This window comes from Rhinatrema bivittatum, chromosome 14 (assembly GCF_901001135.1).
Source record: "Rhinatrema bivittatum chromosome 14, aRhiBiv1.1, whole genome shotgun sequence".
Classification (NCBI taxonomy): domain Eukaryota; kingdom Metazoa; phylum Chordata; class Amphibia; order Gymnophiona; family Rhinatrematidae; genus Rhinatrema; species Rhinatrema bivittatum.
In genome coordinates this window covers 78,660,902-78,682,238 of record NC_042628.1, presented here as the reverse complement: position 1 = coordinate 78,682,238, position 21,337 = coordinate 78,660,902, and the positions used below count along the sequence as shown (strand labels likewise).

The window sequence follows — 21,337 nt, the reverse complement described above, 5'->3', positions numbered from 1 at the left end:
AAATCCCAGCAAATCCACCGTCTGATTAACATAGAAGGATGACACCACCTTAGGCAGAAAGGAAGGCACAGTGCGTAATGACACCTTATCACTGTAAATCCGCAAAAACAGATCCCTACACGACAGAGCCTGCAATTCCGAAATTCTCCTAGCTGAGCAAATGGCTACTAGAAAAAACATCTTTAGCGTCAAGTCCTTAAGGGTTGCTCTCTTCAATGGCTCAAACGGAGCCCCACAAAGCACTGGAAGAACTAGGTTCAGATTCCAATTTGGGAAATCTTTCGCACCGGGTGGTGCAGATGTTTAACCCCTTTCAAAAACCGGGCAACATCAGCAAGCGCATGGCCATGATGCTTGCCCTTGAGCACCCCCAAGACAGTGACTTGTACTCGCAGTGAGTTATACGCCAACCCTGAAACCAGTCCCTGTTGCAGGAAATCCAAGATATGAGAAACCTCTGCCGCCAGGGGATCAAATGCGCCCCGTCGACACCATTCTTCAAACACTCTCCAAAACCTGACATACGCCATAGAAATCGCCAGTCTCCTAGCTTGGAGGAGAGTGGATATCATTTGCTCCGAGTAACCCTTCAAATGGAGTCTCCACCTCTCAAAAGCCAGGTCACGACACAGAAGTGATCCTCCCGATCCGAGAAGATGGGGCCCTGACATAGTAATCCTGGGAGATGAGCCAGATGAAGAGGACTGTCCACAGTGAGCTGAACTAGGTCTGCGAACCACGGGCATTGCGGCCACTCCGGCACCACCAGAATCACCAGGCTGGGATGCCACTCTATGGGCCGAAGTATCCGTCCTATGAAAGGCCATAGAGAGAAGAATGTTGGGTTTCATATTAGGTGCTACAACCCAAGAAAGAGATCTAGGTGTCATAGTGGATAACACATTGAAATCGTCGGTACAGTGTGCTGCGGCAGTCAAAAAAGCAAACAGAATGTTGTGAATTATTAGAAAGGGAATGGTGAATAAAACGGAAAAATGTCATAATGCCTCTGTATCGCTCCATGGTGAGACCGCACCTTGAATACTGTGTACAATTCTGGTCGCCGCATCTCAAAAAAGATATAATTGCGATGGAGAAGGTACAGAGAAGGGCTACCAAAATGATAAGGGGAATGGAACAACTCCCCTATGAGGAAAGACTAAAGAGGTTAGGACTTTTCAGCTTGGAGAAGAGACAACTGAGGGGGGATATGATAGAGGTGTTTAAAATCATGAGAGGTCTAGAACGGGTAGATGTGAATCGGTTATTTACTCTTTCGGATAGTAGAAAGACTAGGGGGCACTCCATGAAGTTAGCATGGGCACATTTAAAACTAATCGGAGAAAGTTCTTTTTTACTCAACGCACAATTAGACTCTGGAATTTGTTGCCGGAGGATGTGGTTAGTGCAGTTATAGCTGTGTTTAAAAAAGGATTGGATAAGTTCTTGGAGGAGAAGTCCATTACCTGCTATTAAGTTCACTTAGAGAATAGCCACTGCTATTAGCAATAGTTACATGGAATAGACTTAGTTTTTGGGAACTTGCCAGGTTCTTATGGCCTGGATTGGCCACTGTTGGAAACAGGATGCTGGGCTTGATGGACCTTTGGTCTGACCCAGTATGGCATTTTCTTATGTTCTTATAATGCCCGTTGGCCATGGACATACCAGAGTATCCAGGCCCACTGTGCCGACTTCTTTTCTGCGGCTGAAGAACTTTTCCATTTTGGAGTTGGCCCTCGTTGCCATCAGGTCCAGTTGGGGAGTCCCCACCTGGCGCTGATGTAATTCCACACCTGGAAAGACAACTCCCACTCTCCGGGATCCAGTTATTGCCTTCTGAGAAAATGTGCTTGCATATTGTCGACCCCGCGACATGCGAAGCAGCGAGAACTTCAAGGTATTGTTCTGCCCAGGCAAAGAGCTTTTGCACCTCCAGAACCATGGCAGGACTCCTTGTTATGCCCTGTCGGTTGATATATGCCACCATCGTGGCATTGTCCGAGAATATCTGAACCACTTGTCCCCTGACCAGGGGAAGGAAGGCCCAAAGAGCTCGACGGACCACTCGCTTCTCAAGCTGGTTGATAGACCAAGCTTTCTCTTCTGCTATCCAGCAACCTTGAGCGGATAGACCCAAGCACACCTCCCCCCAGCCAGTGAGACTGGCATCTGTGGAAACTACCACCCTTCTCCAGATTTTGATGAGACAGCTATCATGAGAGACTAGATCTGGATCCTTGGGGCAGGGACAAGGGGAGATGGTACTGCTCCGACGAAGGATTCCACCTGGACAACAGTGCACGCTGAAGGGGCTGCAGGTGAGAAAATGCCCAGGAGACCAACTCTAATGTGGACGCCATGGGTCCCAAGACTTGCAGATAGTCCCAAACTGTCGGGATCGCCAGGCAGCACAGATGCTTGACCTGGTACTGCAACTTCACTACCCTGTCTGCCGCCAGGAACACCTTGCCCTTGCGGGTGTTGAATAGGGCTCCCAGGTACACCAAGGACTGGGTAGGCTCCAAGTGGCTCTTATGGAGATTGATAACCCAACCCAAGGTGCAAAGAGTGCTCTTGACCCTCTGCAGGGATCGCTCGAATTCCTCCTTCGACTTAGCTCGAACCAGGCAATCATCCAGGTAAGGATGAACCAGAATTCTCTCTTTGTGAAGAGCTGCCGCAACCACCCAGAGCCTTGCTTTGCAGCCGCGGAAGTGGATTGTTGGTGCAGAAACGATGGGAATCCTGGAAACACACCCAAGACGGGAAATCCTTCTTGCCGAGCTTCCTATCCTCTGGCAGCCTATTGCCCTTGGATTCTCCCAATAGCTTCACCAGCTGGTCCAGATACTCTCCAAATAGTAACTTCCCTTTACAGGGGAGGTTACACAGCTGAACCTTGGAGGACAAGTCTGCCAATCAATTGCAGAGCCACAAGAGCCTGCGCTCTGCCATGGAGGAAACCATGGTATGAGCAGACGTCCACACCAAATCATAGAGAGCATCTGCAACATAAGCTATACCCGCCTCAAGACGGGCAGCCTGCAAAGACCCATCACCACCAGCAGGGGTATCCCCCAGGGTCTTCTGTGCCCAGCAGAGACAGGCTCTTTGCATCAAGCTGGCACACACACAGCCACACGCAGACTCAACACCACGACCACAAACATCTGCTTGAGCTGGATCTCTAGCTTGCGGAACCTGCACATCCTTAATTTTGCGGGCCCCAGAAACTGGAATCGTGGAATTTCTTTGTGACCGCTGAACTGCGGCGTCCAGTTGTCTCCTCCATCAAGGGATAAAAGCTTGGCCATTGCTTTGCCCACCTTGGGACCCCGCATCAGGGGAGTCCCACTCCTGGGACACCAACATCTGGATCTTCTTGGGCAAAGGAAAAGCAGTCATCAGCCCCTGCAGATCATCGAGAGGCCAGGTTCATTCCCTCATTATCCGATTCATCTTGAATTACCTTAACCCTTAACTCCTCCTGTACCTGGGGGATTAAAGGGCATAACTCCTCCCTTAAAGAGGTGCACAACACGCGAGTCGTCACCCTTAGGAGTCGGGAAGTCGTCCAGATCATCATCCTTAGGGTCATCTGCTGAATCAGGAACAGAAGCGGCATCCGCCACATCCGGGTCTCCCTGCGGCGCCGCTGCATCACCATCGTCTCCCAACCTGAAGGAGGAGAAAAGAGAAACCCACCTGAGGTCCACATGCTACAGAAGATCCCCAGAGTCCTGGGAAGAGGTTTGGGGTTTGGAAGCAGTGGACTCCACCACTCTCCAAGCAGGGCTTTTTGCCCCAACCTTCCTGGCCACATATGCTTTGTGTAGCAAGATCACGAAATCCAGGCAAAATTCTCCCAGGTCAACCTCCCCAGAGGGAGGCAGGTGAGCCCGGGCCCATCCGCTCCCCCCAGAACTCCCAGTTCCATCAAGGAGAGGGGGGAACGAGAATCCCACGAACTTGCTGGGCTGCCCCGAGGGCTTTCCACCGCAGGAAGAGGCACTGGTCCGGCAGAGCACAGGCTGCGGGTCACCGGTTGACACCCCACAAAGGTACTCTCCTGACCTGATTTGCATGCGGGATAGAGGAAGTGGGCATCCAAATGGCCCCACATGTGTGGCAAGCGGCCATTTTGGGCTTGGGCATCATAATGGAGGAGAGCGGGAAACGCAGTCGGATTCCACTATGCTGCATATGTGGATCTAAAAATAAATTGCCCAAATCTGCCGCACGGCCCTTGACTACAAGGAACCCGTGGGAGGACCGTAAGCGCTATCCCCGACAACCCCGCCAGGAAAGGAAAGGCCCAACTCCTCTGGTCATGAGAAGGGCACGAAAACCCCGCGTCCCTGAAGCCCGGAGCTCCGTGCCCCCAACGAGTACTAAAACTCCCCTGCTCTCCCCACACTGGTCATCAGCAGCCACTGATTAGACTCACCACCAGTCGACCTGGAAAGCCTGAGGGAGCTGTTTCTGATTGGAATAGATCCTCCTAACCATCCTGTCTTTTTTTTTTTTAACTTTATTCTCTCCCCAGAAGGGAATCCTCCAAGCAGGAATGGTGGTGTCTGAGAGGGCAGGCATGAAGGGCCAAAGGAACCAGAGGCCTCTGACTATCAGGCCCTCCAGAACATTGCAGACTAAACCAGGCAGGAGCGTCCAACCCCCTGGGTGCCCGGCTCCAACTGAGGGATGGCCCCCGAAGGTGCCGAACACCTCAGGGAGCTCTACCGTTGCCTACAACTAAGTACTTTCAGAGACCGGACATTCTCTATCACAGGTCCCTCCATCTGGAACGCCATGCCTCCGGACCTCAGGCAGGAAACTTGTCTACTAACTTTTAAAAAGAAACTAAAGACATGGCTGTTCTGCCGAGCCTTCCCCGCCTCTAGCCCAACAGCCTGACTTATTTATTTATTTAAAGTTTTTTATATACCGCCGCTCATCAAAGATATCACGTCGGTGTACAATGAACAGGAACTTACGCCGGAGCGTTATACATTTAACAGGGTTAAATAAACATTATACATATAACAAAAGTAAGAATATATATATTTAAACATAAAACAAGTAGAATCTTTTAAAACCGAACTATCATTTAGGTTTAACTGAGCTGAGTTAAACAGGACTGGAAAGTAAAGGGATATTAGGAAATTAAGTATGAGAGTAGGGACAGGTTAGGAGGGGTTGGAATTATAAATTAGGGGTGATAAGAGAAGGAAGAAATCGCTTCAGGTGCATTTAAGAGCAAATGTATGGAATAGTATTTACAGTAAGGGCATAGAAAGGGGAACTTAGATATAGTGTAGAGAAAGGGGGTGTTGGGTAAATAAGGCAGGGCATATAAAGGGAAGAACGACATATATATTTCAGGTATAGGCATGTGTAAATAACCATGTCTTGAGTTTTTGCTTGAAGGTTTTGGGAGATGGCTCAAGGCGCAGTTCAGTGGGCAAGGTATTCCATAACAATGGGCCATAAAAGGAAAGCTCTCGTGCTTTGGTGGAGGCATGGTTATATAGTTTGGGTGAGGGGGTCTGTAATGTGGCGAGGTATTGATTTCTAGTTGGTTTAATAGAAGTTTGAAATTGCAGTGAATTATTAAACCATTTCATTTCAGGATTGTGGAGGGCTTTATGGATCAGTGTTAATGTCTTGTACTGTATGCGAGATTGAATGGGGAGCCAGTGTAGGTCCTTCAAAACTGGCGTAATATGTTCCTTTGAATTTGTGTTGGTAAGGATACGGGCTGCAGTGTTTTGCAGAATTTGTAAGGGGCGGATGGCATTTTTAGGTAGGCCTAGGAGGAGTGAATTGCAATAATCTGTTTTGGAAAACAACATGGCTTGTAAAACTGTCCGGAAATCAGATGCGTGAAGCAAGGGTTTCAATTTTTTGAGTGTATGTAATTTGAAATAACATTCTTTAAGGATTGCACTGATAAATTTTTTGAGGGTCATTTGGTCATCATAATGACTCCTAAGTCTCGGACTTGGGTGAGAGAATTGTATGTGCGTAGGTGTTATAGGTGAGGTAGGCGACGTATGTAATGGGGTGGGAGGAGATATGATCATGAGTTCTGTTTTTGTGGAGTTGAGGGCAAGTTGTAAGGAAGTTAATAGATTGTTGATGGCAGTGAGAGTAGTGTCCCAGATTTCAAGGGCTTTGGATATGGATTCTGTTACTGGAATAAGAATTTGTACATCGTCAGCGTACAAAAAGTGTGGAAGTTAAGGTTGGGCGAGGAGATGGCAAGTGGAAGAAGATAAATGTTAAAAAGGGTAGATGAAAGTGATGAGCCTTGCGGGACTCCTTGCTTCAGGGGGATTTCTTTTGATAGGTGGTTGCCAATTTTGACTTTATAATTACGGTTGGACAGGTAGGAAGTAAAGCAGTTATGCGCGGTACCAATTATTCCAATCTCGTGTAGGCGTTGGAGGAGAATTTGGTGGTTAACGGTATCAAAAGCCGCTGAAATATCCAGGATTACTAGAAGATGTATTTGATTTCTATCTAGGCTTTTGAGAAGGTAATCAGACAGTGATAAGAGAAGAGTTTCAGTACTATGTAATTTGCGAAACCCGTATTGTGAGGGAGAGAGGATTTGGTGTTCTTCTAAATAGTCACTGAGTTGACGGTTGATAGTTTTTTCTAGGATTTTAGCGATAAATGGGAGATTAGAAATAGGGCGGTAATTGGCAAGGTCTAATGGGTCGAGCTTAGGTTTCTTTAAAGTAGGTTTAAGGATAGCAAATTTGAGAGTGTTGGGTACTTGTCCAAATTCGATGGAAGTATTGATAATGCTAGAAATGGGGCTGGCTATTAGATCAGGGACAGTGAGGAGGAGTTTTGTGGGGATGGTATCAGACGGGTGAGAGGAGGGTTTAGCTTTTTTGAGCAGGGATTCAATTTCAGTTGTTGCTGTGTTTTCAAAGATTGTTAGCTGAGGTGCAGAGTCTTTTGTGTGACAGAGGTTATTGAATTGTTCCAGCAATTATGTAAATAAATAAACGCTAAATCACGCTTACAAGTTATCATGAGGACGGCTCCTTGCCTCCCTCCCATACTCTCTTGTATATAGTACTTTATCTTCGTTCTCCCTCTCTTTTTTCCTACTCCCAGTTAAGGCACCCTTGTTATAATGTAACTTTATGCTCCTTCAAATTGTCTCTTGTTGATTGGTTGGTTATAATTACTGCTTAGTTCGATGTAAACCGAGTTGATTTGATTTGTATCAAGAAAGTCGGTATATAAAAGCCTTTAATAAATAAATAAATAAATTCTTTAACCTCTTTTTTTTTTTTAAACTAATACCTAGACTGCAGGTATGTACCTCTACCATCTGCTGGAGTCAGAGAAATACAGGTCAACACTCAACACTGAAAGATTGCAGGTGGCATTCTCGGTCAAGTAGAAGTGCCTCAAAGTTTTGTTTCTCTAACTCCTTCTTTTGGTGGGGATGCATAACCCACTGGTCAGGGCTGATCTGGGTATGTTCAGGAAATAGTTCTGTGGGAACACTCTTGTAACACTATAGTTGTCCAAGATGTGCTTGTTATCATTCTAGGGTTCTGGGGGCGTCACAGGCTCCTGTTTTACAATTTAAGGACTAGAGTATGGGAAAAGAACCATAGATTTCTGTTCCTCTGGTTGGTTATTGCCAGTAGACAGGACCTTTGGGTCAACCAAGTTGCCCCTGTTTGTTGCTTTGCCACAGACTCTTCTCTAACACTGCCCACTTCCCTCATTTGCTTTTAAAACTGACCTCTGAATCTGCCATAAAAATCTGCAAACTTTAAAATAATTGCCTTACCCATGTAGCTTTGTTTTTGAAGACTCTGATGACAGTGTTCTGGCAAGAAACGCAGACCTTCACTGCAGCAGGCGGCCTACCAGAACAGGACTGAATGTCAACAACGACCCTGAACCAGGAGGGCGACTTCACGTCACAGAGGGAAGCCAGCTCATAGAGTCCCACTGGTTGTCACTTTCCCAGAGATGCCATCAATGTGGTGAACTGAGTTTCTTTGGTTATTGTGCATTGACCTTCCTTCTTGAAGCAGCCGTGTACTCCTTCTTTCAGCATGCAGGTCTCGTCATCCTGACAGAACATTAATTCGCACATAATACCAACATCAGTGCAGGTACATCTCTGGTTGCAGTCCGATGACACAATGCTTTGTCCAGACTGAAAGATCAAATGGAAGAGAGTCAACTTCTTGAAACTGGGAAAAATCATGCATTCCATTCTGTTGTTTTCAATAAACATTTGTGACTCCAGTAAAGATACCTCTTAACTGGGAAGCTAGCATGATACAGTGTATTCCTTTCATGCTGTGAAACCTTTGATTTGATCGCTAAATGAGTTATCCAAAAATGTGATACATAAACTTTTGAGACCATATGGGGATATCTGAAGAGGTTTTGAAGGTTCAAGCTTTGAAAATGTGCGGGTTTTCTTGGTATACATACGTGCAGAAAGTTATATCTGCTCCTCAGCAGGTGTAACTTTCCCCATGTATATTTATGTGCATTCTTTCAAAACAGAAAATATGCATGTAAATGCTTTCCCTGCCACCCCCCCACCCCAACAATAATTCTCTTCCTTGTGCAGGTAAAAGTACATGCAAAATGGCCAACACCCTAATAGAGTTTTAAAATGCCACTTTTGCATATAAAACATAGACTTATGCATGTAAGTCACTTTGAAAATCAAGCCCATAAAGTATCTATTTGTCTCTTGATACAGTGAAATAATCTAATTTTTCTTATTGAAAGGGATTTTAAGGAACCTAAGGGCAAATAAGAAGATGCTGATTCAGGTGGTCCAGTGAAATTTGAAAGGATTCTTGTGCATCTGTCTTATTATAGATTGATGAAGAAATTGTCAACCTGCCAGTGATTATCCATGATAGAAAAGTATGGATCAACCAGGAAGACAACAATATCATCCTGCAGGCGGACTTTGACCTGAAAGTCCTTTAAGATACCTGGTATTATGTGGTCGTTGCAATCCCCAGCTCCTACAAGGGTAAAGTAGCTGGTTCCTGTGGCAATTTCAATGATGATACCAAAGATGACTTCATGCTGCCCAACAGTCAAGCCACCAGAAATGTGAATGAGTTTGGCGCAGCTTTGAATGCCCTGATAGTTGTGGTTGCAAATGCCCAATCCATGACAACTCCCAAATGGATCCTTACTAAAGAATGTCCTCAGCAGGACCTTTCAAAGAATGTCGTGCCAAAATCAAGCCTGGGAGCTACTCTGACCACTGCCTTTATAACACTCGCACTGTGTAGGGGGCGACAGATGTTTTCCGATGGAGCTGCATGCCAGTCTGCAGGAATGAGAATTAAGGAGTGCAGAACACCTTCATCCCCCTATAAGCACCCTTTGCCCACAGAGAAAGTGGTGTAGTCTATAGATTATAGATTAATGTCAGGGATCCTAAGTTCCTAAATTTCCATCTTCAGCTCTGCCACTGACACTTTCTGTGACATTGGACATGTTGCTTTACCTTCCTTTCAGTCAGCTGGAATCCCAGCTTTCGATTCTCTGTGAGTAGGCCTTCATAAAGTCACTTTATCTGTGCCTGCAGCCAGCTCTAATAATGAATCTTCTCAATTCTCATCTATTGCATATGTATACAACAAGTGTACTTAATCAGCAGAAAACAGCCCATATTAACATAGTAATGCAATTCAATAATAAGTTAATCGATTTGAAAGAACATGGCTCCATGCTGATGAAGGGTATGATTGGAAGTGAGACTATTTCTCAAACTGCCCACCATGTTTATCCAAAACCATGGCACATTACTATCTCAGAAATATATTCACTCATGTTTTATAATTTAATATGTGTTTCAGAAGGCATATATTATAGTAGAATGGTTATTGCATGCAAATTTGGAGAATAGAGGACCTAGGAAAGAGCATTGCAATGCTCAATGCTCAATGTGTACCGAGGCAAGACGCCTAAGAGTAGGGTTGCCAGCTAAGTCCCGGACAAACAAACAGCTGCACCATTGCAAACGTGGATTTCTAGCTCTGATTATCTGCTTGGAACGTTCAGGCTATCCACAGGGGTTGGTTGAAAATTACTCTCCCCATTCTTCGATAAAATATCTCTCTGGTGATGAAAGTGAAAGCAAACGTCAGGGTGACGTAAATGAGTCCTGAGAGAAACAATGTTGAGCAGGAAGCTGAACCCTGTAAGGTCTCAAACTCACACAGTCTCTTTTCTTCAGTGGAAAACAAGTAAAGAACTACAGACCCGTTTCATTTTCATTAACTAGGAAGTGCATCCGTTTACTTATTTCCTGCCACTGGAGTTTGGATTTCCTATTTGAATTCAGAAAAGTGTTATCACTTTACATCATCATAGTCTGATACCCCTAAAAGGTATTAACATGATGGCAGCCCTGGGCGAAGTGGACAATCATCGTGTGTTTTGCCTCGTGTCCCTGTCATGGGTTTTTTCCGTGATAAATAATGCAGGGAGGAGCCAAACACTACGGGAATGCCCCCTCCCTCTCCTTTCCTGCTGTAAAATATAGCAGTTGAATAAATGAGCCCCCCTATGAGGATAATCATCCAGGGCATTTCAGTGGGTAAGAGAGTGCTTTACCTTTTATAAAACGCCACCTGATATGCGGGTAAATGTATTCTCATATGTCCTGTTTGCATGTAAGTTCACCTGCACTGAGGGGAGGAGTTCTCAGGGACAGAACTGGGGAAAGGTTTGCACTTATGCACATATTTTTCAATTTTCCATATGAAGGGCCTGATTTTCAAAATAATTTACACCCTTACAATGCGGAGGGGGGCGGACATGTGTAACTGAACTTTACCTGTGTACGTGGGCTACAATCTATGCCATTGAATTGTCAATAGGTTTTACCCAAGTTAGATGCACTTTACATGGGTAACTGGATTTTGAAAATTGCTATATTTACATGCGCAACTCCTTAGAAAATTCTCCTCACTGTTTATAAGCGAGGCACACAAAAACAGAGCAAGTTAAAGTCGCCCCCAATATAACAAGTCAATCTGAAAACAGGTTAAAGAGATAAAGGTGTATAAAGGAAAATTGGTTCTTACCTGCTAAGTTTCATTCCTGTAGTACCACGGATCAGTCCAGACTCCTGCGTTTTGCCTCCCTTCCAGCAGATGGAGTCAGAGAAAAACTTGGAGCACCCCCTCTTAGTGTGGTGTGCTACCTGCATCCCTTCAGTATAAACATTACCAAAGCATAGCAACCGATTCAAAACCAATGGTTAGATCAAGCAAGGACAATAGCAATAGTAAACTATTTACAGGCAAGGAGTAATATTGGAGCATTATTGGAGTGTTCTATTATCTTCGGATGTAATCGTACATTTAACCTAGACAGAAATTACTGTCAACAGAAAAAATCGAGCGGACTCTGAATACTAAATAACCCTCCCAATGGGCGGGCGTCTGGACTGATCCGTGTTACTACAGGAACGAAAATTAGCAGGTAAGAACCAATTTTCCTTTCCCTGTACGTACCCAGATCAGTCCAGACTGCTGGGATGTAGCTAAGCTTCCCTAACTGGGGTGTGACCTGGAGAGTCTCGCTTGAACGACACTGCTCCCAAAACCACTGACATCTCATGCCTGGACATCCAAACGATAATGTCTGGCAAAAGTGTGCAAAGACTTCCAAGTCACCACCCTGCAGATTTCCTGCGGTGACACGAACTGGGTCTCTGCCCAGGAAGCAGCTTGTGACTGGATCGAATGAGCTTTTAGGCCATCCGGAACCAGTCGTCCGCAGCAAATGTAAGTGGAAGTGATAGCCTCTTTCAACCAACGGGCAATGGTAGCATTAGATGCCTTATGTCTTTTCTAAGGACGATTTTACAGAACAAAAAGATGATCCAAAACCCGAAAAGCATTAGTGACCTCAAGGTAACACAAGAGAACCCATTTAACATCCAGACACCACAATTCTCTAGCATGAGGGGAATCTCGTTCTAAATCCGGAAAGGCAGAATCCACCGACTGATTTAAATGAAAAGCAGAGACCACCTTCGGGAGAAAAGATGGAACCGTTCTTAGTGATACCCCGAAATCCAAAAACCGTAAGAATGGCTCCCGACAGGAGAGGGCTTGAAGCTCAGAAATCCTCCTAGTGGAGCAGATAGCCACCAAAAACACCGACTTAAGGGTTAAATCCTTCAAGGTAGCCTTCTTTAGGGGCTCAAAAGGAGGTTTACACAATTTCTGGAGCACCAAGTTAAGACTCCAAGAAGGACAAACGGAACATACTAGCGGGTTCAAATGCTTCGCACCTTTCAGGAAACGGACCACATCAGGGTGTGCTGCCAGAGACGCCCCTTCAACCTTGCCTGAAAGTCAGCCCAAGGCTGCAACTTGCACCTGGAGGGAACTAAAGGATAACCCTTTACTGAGACCCTTCTCTAAAAAAGCAAGGATTAGTGGTATCGAAGCAATATGAGGGTGGACCCCTGCTCACTACCCCTGCTACACTACACCAAGAATCAAACACTTTCCACACCCGGACATAAGTAAGAGAAGTAAAGGTCTTTCATACCCGTAAAAGAGTGAATATGACATCCTTGGAATACACTTTCTTTCTCAATTGATTCCGCTCATAAGCCAAGCTGCTAGACAAGAGTGAATCGCCTGATCTAAAAATACCAGACCCTGACGCAGAAGGTTTGGAAGATAACTCAGGCACAGCGGACCATCCTTATCCAGGTTGACGAGATCAGCAAACCATGGTCTCCAGGGCCACTCCGAGCTACAAGGATAACCCTTCCTGGGTGAGTTTCTATTCTTCTTAGAATCTTGCCTACGAGAGGCCATGGGGGAAACACGTAGAGCAGAATGTTGCTAGGCAAAGGAAGGACTAGGGTATCTATCCCTTCCGCCCCATGTTCCCTTCTACAACTGGAGAAGCGTGGGGCCTTTGCATTTTTCTGAGTCGCCATCAAGTCCAAATGAGGAGTGCCCCACCGGCAAGAGAGGAGGGTCATTGCTTCCTTGGATAACTCCCACTCTCCGAGGTCCAGGCGCTGACGGTTCAGGACATCCACTTGTATATTGTCGACCCCGGCTACGTGAGAGGCCACCAACAGATGGCGCTCTGCCCAGGCCATCAATATGTCCGCTTCCAGTACTACTGGACGACTCTTTGTTCCCACTTGACAATTGATGTAGGCCACCATTGTCGCATTGTTGGACAAGAGCCATACCGCCCAATGGTGGACGAGAGAAAGGAACTTCCGCAACGCAAAGTGCACCGCTCTTGTTTCTAAGCAATTGATGGACCATTGCGCTTCCTGTTGCAACCACTGGCCCTGGGCCGACTGAGACTATCACATGGCTCCCCAACTGGAGAGACTGACATCCGTGGTCACAATCACCCACTGAAGAACCTCCAGTCCATCCCTCGCTCCAAGGGGTCGATGACCAGCCACCAATCAAGACTGGATATGACGGACTCCAGGAGTGGTAAAGGAACCTGGAATTCTTCTGACATCAGATCCCGGCAGGAAAGCAAGGCTCTCTGCAAAGGCCACATATAAGCAAAGGCCCAGGGGACCAACTCCAGAGTGGTCCCCTGGGCCTTAGAGCCAAGAACCTGCACGTAATCCCAGACCCTGGGTACTGGCAGTAACAACAGATGTTGAACTTGAGACATCAGCTTGACTATCCGTTCATTCCTGAAGAATACTTTGCCGACTCGTGTATTGAATCGTGCACCCAAAACGTCCACGACCTGGGAAGGAATCAGATAGTTCTTGGGAGGATTGACGACCCAACTGAGGGAGTGAAGGTGATGCAACACTTTGTGTACTGCCAGTCTGCAGAGGTTTTTCGACTTTGCCCAAATGATCCAATCGTCCAAATATGGGTGAACCAATACTCCCTCCCACCGGAAGGCAGCCGCCACCACCACCATCACCTTGGTGAAGGTACGGGGGGCCGTCGCAAAGCCGAACGGAAGGGACCAAAACATATAATACCTCCCGAGGACCATGAAGCGCAGAAATCTCTGATGATCCTTGTGGATTCTGATATGCAGATATGCCTCCGTCAAATCCAGCGAAGCTAAAAACTCTCCACTGTGTACGGCCGTGATGATGGAGTGCAGAGTTTCCAAACAAAAATGTGGCGCCTTGAGAGCTCTGTTCACCTTCTTTAGGTCTAGAATTGGCTGGAAGGTGCCCTCCTTTTTGACGACCACAAAATAGATGGAGTATCTCCCAGTCTAGTACTCATCCAGGGGGACTGGAACAATGGATCCCAGATCTTCCAGCCGGAGGAGGGTCTGGCCTATTATCTTATTATATTATATTATTATATTCTGCCACTCTTCATTCAAAAAAAAACTTAAAACCTGGCTCTTTAGCCAAGCTTTTCCAGGACCATGATCATCATTTTTTCCCCTCCAACCAGCAAGAACATATCTTCTTCACAAACCCCCATTTTCCATACCACTACCTACTTCGGTATCTAATCTCTTGCTGCAGGACACTTGAGACTTTCTCACTTATACGTTATAATTTTTATGCTCAATAAGACCTGTCAACTTAATTGTTTAAGTCTTTTTTTTTTTTTTTCTCCTTTATCTTTTGGTCATCAATGTTACAACGTTATTGTTAAATTTTGAACTTATGTACACTGTTCCAAGTTTCATAACCTTGTTCTATGTAATGCCTTTTGGCAATTTTCATGTTCTGTTTCAATGTAAACCGATGTGATCTTTATTTCATATAGGAACACCGGTATATAAAAATCTAAAAATAAATAAATAAATAAATATTATCTGCTTCTTCACTGGGGAGCTGCAGGGAAAGACCGAAAACAGGTCTCGCAGAGGCCGAACAAATTCTAAAGCGTAACAGTGTTTTATGATGTTTAGAACCCACTGGTCCATTATATTGACCCACTCCTCGTAATACAGGGAGAGCTGACCCCCTATAATCAGGATGGAGGAAAGGGTCGGCGCTATCTCATTGGGAGGACTTGGGCCCTGAAGAGCCTTGAGTTATTCTGTCGCAGGAAGATCTGCGACCGAGATAGGAGTGAGCCCAGGCCTAGGATCTTGTCGATGGTTGCTGCTGAGCAAAAGGTGGTGCCCTGTTCTGACAAAAGTGGCGCTGACCCCGAAAATGAGAGCGGGAAGGAAAGAAATTCCTGGAGGCCTTAGGATTGTCTTCTGGCAGTTTATGCACCTTATTATCTCCCAAAGACTTTATGAGCTGCTCCAAATCTTCTCCAAAAAGGAACTTGCCCTTAAAAGGGTGTCCTCCCAGCTGAGATTTTGAAGAAACATCGCCGGACCAGTTCCAGAGCCACAGCACCCTCCTGGCCAAAATTGCTGACACCATAGTCCGGGACAAGTTATGGAGAAGGTCGTATAAAGCATCTGCGCCATGCGCCACTGCCGCTTCCAAACGCTTAGCCTACTCTTCTTCTTGAGGAGAACGATCCCTAGCACTGAGGAGCTGTTGAACCCACCTCAGGCTGGCCAATTGCATGAGACTGCACCAAACAGCCGCCCTTACACTGAGCACCGACACCTCGAAAATCCTTTTAAGATGGACCTCGAGTTTCCTGTCCTGGAGATCCTTAAGAGCCGCTGTTCCTGCCACCGGGATAGTTGTCCGTTTGGTGACAGCCGACACTGAAGCATCCACCTTCGGCACCTTGAGAAGCTCCAAGGACTCCTCAGGCAGAGGATAAAGTTTATCCATTGCTCTCCCCACTCGCAGTCTGTCCTCCAGAGTATCCCACTCCTGGAACATAAGCTGCAGAAGCATCGGATGGAAAGGAAAAGTCTGAGCAGGCCCACGTAGGACTGGTAGGACAGGGTCCGCTGAGTCGGGACCCAGGACCTCCTGAGGAGGAGTAAGCCCCAGCTTTCCTAGTATAGGCAGAATTAGCAGATTCAGCTCATCCCTCTGGAACAAATGGAGTACCCTCGGGTCATTACCTTCCACTGGAACTGATGTCCCCAGTTCCTCGTCCTGATTGAATCGCAGAGGGTCCAGAGGCATGGATGACAGCGAATCCAGGGCTGAGGAGATTCAGTGGGTCCGAGGTCCCCAAGGCAGGACCCCTGATCTCAGTTTTTCCGAATCCGAGTAGCCTCCTGCGGATCTAACCAACTGGGTATCTTCCGAGCAGGATGCTCCGCTGGAACGGTACGTGCCTCCATGTCGCCCTGCTGCGACAGGCTGGTCATATAAGCTTTGTGTATTAACAGCACAAAATCGGCAGTGAAAGGGGCCTGACTCTGGAAAACATCCACATGGGGGTCACCAAATCGTCGGGGGGGGGGGGAGGGGTCACCAAATCGTCAGGAGAGGCATGAAATGAACCCTGAGTACTATCCAGACTCAAGCCGGGAGGGGAGAGTGAAGAAGGGAGATCCCCTCCCCCTGCTGCTCTAATCGCCGTGGCAGCCGAATTCAAAATGGCCGCCATTCCCACAGGAATGAGTCAGGCCAAATCCCCCGATCTGGCAGCTGTTGACCCATGCCGCAGGATCCACCTTAGGGCCTTGCCGCTGCACTCCCTGCCGTCCTCGAGGGACCCTCCCCCCCGGGGAGGCTTCGAGAACAAAGGCCATCACGGGAGAGCCATGTAGCCAGCTCCCTGCAGGCCAAACATTGCGTTGCACGTGGCATGACTGGCTGAGGGAGAGGAGAGACTGCAAGAAAATGTACATCAGGAGCCCGGGAAAAGCCCACAGGGAGCTGCCCCAACAACTAAAAACAAAACTGTCTATTTTCTTTTTTTCAAACGGCCTCACAGAAGAATGCCGCCTCTCTGGGAACATGGGGGAGGGACCGTACCACCGGTAATCTCCCGCACCGGGCAGTGCTCTCCGGGTACTAGGGCTAATGGGGTCACCAACCCCTAGCTCTGCCTGCAACCAGGGGGGTGGTCCCACCGGGGACCTGCCTACCCCCTGGGAGGACAACTATACTACTTACCTTTTTTTTTTTTTTTTAAGTCCTGCTTGATCAAAATTTGGCTAATGGGGAAAGAAAATATCTTCCCCTTTATTTTTTTAATTTAGCCAAAACTGCACCTTCATCTGCTGGAGACAGAGAAATACTGAAAGGATGCAGGGGGTGCTCTTCAAGTTTTTCTCTGTCTCCATCTGCTGGACTGATCCGAGTACATACAGGGGTGGATTTTAAGAGCCCTGCTCGCCTAAATCCGCCCAAATCCGGGCGGATTTAGGCGAGCAGGGCCCTGCGCGCCGGGAAGCCTATTTTACATAGGCCTACCGGTGCGCGCAGAGCACCGGGACTCGCGTAAGTCCCGGGGTTTTTGGAGGGGGCATGTCGGGGGGCGTGTCGGGGGGCGGGCCCGAACCGCGCGGCGTTTTCGGGGCGTGTCGGCAGCGTTTTGGGGGCGGGTATGGGGGCGTGGCTACGGCCCGGGGCAGTCCGGGGGCGTGGCCGTGCCCTCCGTACCCGCCCCCAGATCGCGGCCCGGCGCGCAAGAGGCCCGCTGGCACGCGGGGATTTACGTCTCCCTCCGGGAGGCGTAAATCCCCCAACAAAGGTAAGGGGGGGGTTTAGACAGGGCCGGGCGGGTGGGTTAGGGAGGGGAAGGTGAGGGGAGGGCGTTAGAGGATTCCCTCCGAGGCCGCTCCGATTTCGGAGCGGCCTCGGAGGGAATGGGGGTAGGCTGCACGGCTCGGCGTGCACCGGCTATACAAAATCGATAGCCTTGCGCGCGCCGATCCAGGTTTTTAGTAGATACGCGCGGCTCCGCGCGTATCTACTAAAATCCAGCGTACTTTTGTTTGCGCCTGGAGTGCCAACAAAAGTAGGCCTATTCGCGGAGTATGAAAATCTACCCCACAGGGAATAGCACTTAATAGAAAGGTACATACAGTCAGCAGGATACATCTTAGTAAATGCACCTTCTCTATGTGCAGAAAGGTCCCCAAAATAGAATCATACAGGTCGCTCTTATCCCTAAGCATAAAAGTGAGTTTGTCCAGCAAGGCAATCTCAGCAAGAATATTACACCAAGAAGAAATTTCGGGGCAGATTTTCCAACCCTTATGTACATTTTTGGCACCTACTTTAGGCAGCTGTTTAAAATGATCCCCTATGTGGGTGGTATGTGCTTTGTACTTTGTGAGACACCTAACTGAAATGTACCCCTTACATATGTAAAAAACGTTATTCTCTCTGTCCAATATTAGGAATGCACAAACTCTGAAAATTGTGTCCAGTCTAATAAAATAATGATCGGTTCTTTACCCTGTAATATTTTCCACTCTCGAAGCACCCACAGTTTTCTATGGGTATGCACTGCTGTCCATCGAAGAAAAACCCGTCATTGCACTCGCAGCCCTCAGCACAGCTCGTGGGGCACTGGGCGGGGTCGTTCAGTCCAGCACAGGTCATGGTGCAGGTGTCTGCGCAGACTTTGTACTGGCTGTTGGCAGGGCAGGCCAGAGCTTAATTTGACAGGAAAACAAAACAAAAACAAGAGTGAGATGCAAAACCATATATTTGTTTAACCTGCTTCTAATTATTTATTTATTTATTTATTTATTTGTAGGGTTTTATATACCGTTATTCGGTAGAGCCATCATAACGGTTTACAAATCTGCAATTATCATCCAACATATGCAATTATCTTACAATCAAATGGAGTTAACATAGTAGTTGGGAACAGTAGGGTTTTGTGAACAATCAACATATTTTCTTAGTCGTTGAATAACAGAATATTGCGGAGAACATTTTCAAAGAACTTAACGGATCAAGGGAGTGAGCAGGGAGGGCTAGAAAAGGAGGGTACATCAGGAGAGCATGAAGGAGGAGGATTATGCTTGCGAGTTCTGTTGGGTGCTGGGATGATCAGGTGTCAGATAGTTAGAATAGAGTTTGCGGAATAAAAATGTTTTTAGGTCTTTTTTAAATGTTTTTTGGATGTGCTGGGTCCTCAGTTCTATGGGTAGGGTGTTCCAAGTTTTGGGGGAAGTAATGGAAAATGCTCTCTCGTGTAGTTGAAAGATGAGCGTCTCTTAAGGTGGGGATGTTTAGGAATCCTGTGTTGTTGGAGCGTAGGTTTCTTTGTAGGTTTTGGGGGGTTATGTTTAAGCCTTTTAGACCATGAAGATCATCATTTAAGATTAGAGAAGAAGTAAGAGATCGAGGGCTAAATTTATTTTAAGGGAGAGTCTGCTTACTCAGTTTTGAAATCACAACTTTTACTCCGCGTGTGGCCATGATTACAACTCTTGTGAGAGAGCTCAGTAGCAGAGCAAGACAGAGAGAAGCTTTGCTGCTGCTTTATTGGGGTCCAGTCAGTGAAAGAGAATCATGATGATGGATACTGAAGCCTGCTCAGGAGAAAGCAGAGGAGATTGGCAGCCAAAATGACTTATAGCACCAGGCTAGAGGGATGGCAGAGTGCTGCCTGTGGGAAAGGTGACGTCAGGGGCACTTTTGGTAGCCATCAGAGAGCTCCTAGATATGAATGGCAATCTGCTTCTTCTATGCCCAGCCCAAGCGGATGCAAGAGCTGATCATGAGAGAGCCACGGTGCTGCTGCAGCCAGTCCATGATCTGGTGAGTGTATGAATGTAGCTCTTAACAAAAGCTGAAAGACAGAGAGAAGAGCTGACGAGAGGGCAACAGAGCGAAGGTGAAGCAAAGTAAGAGCAATGTTAAAAGGAGCAATGGCAAAAGGAGGGGGGAGCTAGAGTGCTGGAAAAGATCAGGGGTCATGGAAAAGAAAAGGAGGCCTGTGGATGGAACAGATGTGAAAGGAGGAAGTTTGGTGGAGAGATTAGTGGAATTATGGAACGATGGAGGTCGCCCCGTAGACCTGTGCTAAAGTTAGATGGGCTTACTTAACCTGCCAACTTTAGGAAAGTTAAGTTAGCGGGATAAGTTTATTCAGGTAAGTTGTCGAGATCCGCAAAGTGGTGAAATATTGACCTCAAAAGAGTCCAAGAAAATGTAGCAGAAATATGATATATGTATCATCAAAACATCTAAGGTATCTACGTTTTAAACAAGTGAAAAGACTCGGGTCTTCATACAAAGGCCAACCTTCCAAAGATTCTAGCAGAGGGCTGGGTTATATGATGTAATCATAACATGCTTAAATAAACACTTGTGAAGCTTGCCAATTTCAAAGTAACACTCCTTGAACCCAATATGTCTATCAGAAAATAATGGAGTAATTAAAAAAAAAATTTCATAACTTCACACTGTGAATAATCTCAGACTTTCAGGATTCCTCACTATTATTTTTTTATTTTATTTCTTTAAAAAGTTTTCTATACCATCGTTTAGAAATGCACCATCACAACGGTTTGCAATTACGCACGTAAATAAGTCTGGTTTGGTTAATGAATTATCTAGAGGATGCCAATAAATTTTTCTGTTACATGTTACAATATACTCTATATGGGAAGTGGATTGGAATTTCCATTTGTATGATTAATAGGATAATCATATACTTTTTATACTGTCCTTCTCTTAAATTAATACTTAGTTATAATAAAAATATTAAAGTAAGCAATTACGCTTTTAGGCGACTTTCAGCTGTGTCGGTGTTCTTACTCACCGATCTCACTGTGAAAGGCTTTTTTGAAGAGCCATGTTAAGCTTTTTTTGAAGAGTTTTAAATCTTTCATTAATCTTATTTTGAGTGGCATTGTGTTCCATAATATTGGACCCGCTAGAGATAGTGCTCTCTCTCTCTCTAGCTTGGGTCAGTTTTGTTGTTTTGACTGAGGGTATGGTTAGTAGAGCTTTATTGGCTGATCTGAGATTTCTTTGGGGGACATGCAGTCATAATGCAGTGTTTAGCCAATCAGAATTGTCGTCATTGATTAGTTTATGAATTGAGCATAGTGTTTTAAATTGTACTCTTTGCTCTATTGGCAGCCAGTGTAAATCGGCCAGTGTTTGAGTGATATGATCCCTTCTGCTTTTTCCAGTAAGTATTCTGGCAGCCGAGTTCTGTAGTATTTGTAGTGGTAATGCTAGGAAAAGTGTTTTACAATAGACTGTGCTAGTGAATATTAGTGCTTGCAGAACTGTTCAAAAGGGTGCTTGAGTTAATAAGGGTTTAGATCATTAATTTGGCGTAGCCTTCTCTAACTTTCAGTTAAGCAATCTTCAGAAAAAGTTCCTTATCAACCTTTCTGAAGATTGTTTAATAATATGGAATCATGAAAGAAAGAGATCCATGCATATGCCATGGCCAGGTGGAAAGTGCAGGGTCAGAAGTTGGTGGTTGAGAGGAAGGGTAAAGATGAACAGAGGTCACAAGGA

The 21,337-nt window shown here is 46.2% G+C and overlaps 1 protein-coding gene across 1 annotated transcript in view; it reads right to left on the bottom strand.

Annotated features, from left to right (window-relative positions):
* LOC115076231 (IgGFc-binding protein-like) overlaps positions 1-21,337 on the bottom strand; it is a 116,725-nt gene that overhangs the window by 32,706 nt on the left and 62,682 nt on the right. The window contains exons 8-9 of the mRNA XM_029577452.1: positions 18,302-18,501; positions 7,826-8,200 (exon numbers count right to left, since the gene is read on the bottom strand). Of these exons, the coding sequence (XP_029433312.1) occupies positions 7,997-8,200; positions 18,302-18,501 (404 nt within the window). The 3' untranslated portion in view covers positions 7,826-7,996. The remainder of the gene's footprint in view (positions 1-7,825; positions 8,201-18,301; positions 18,502-21,337) is intronic.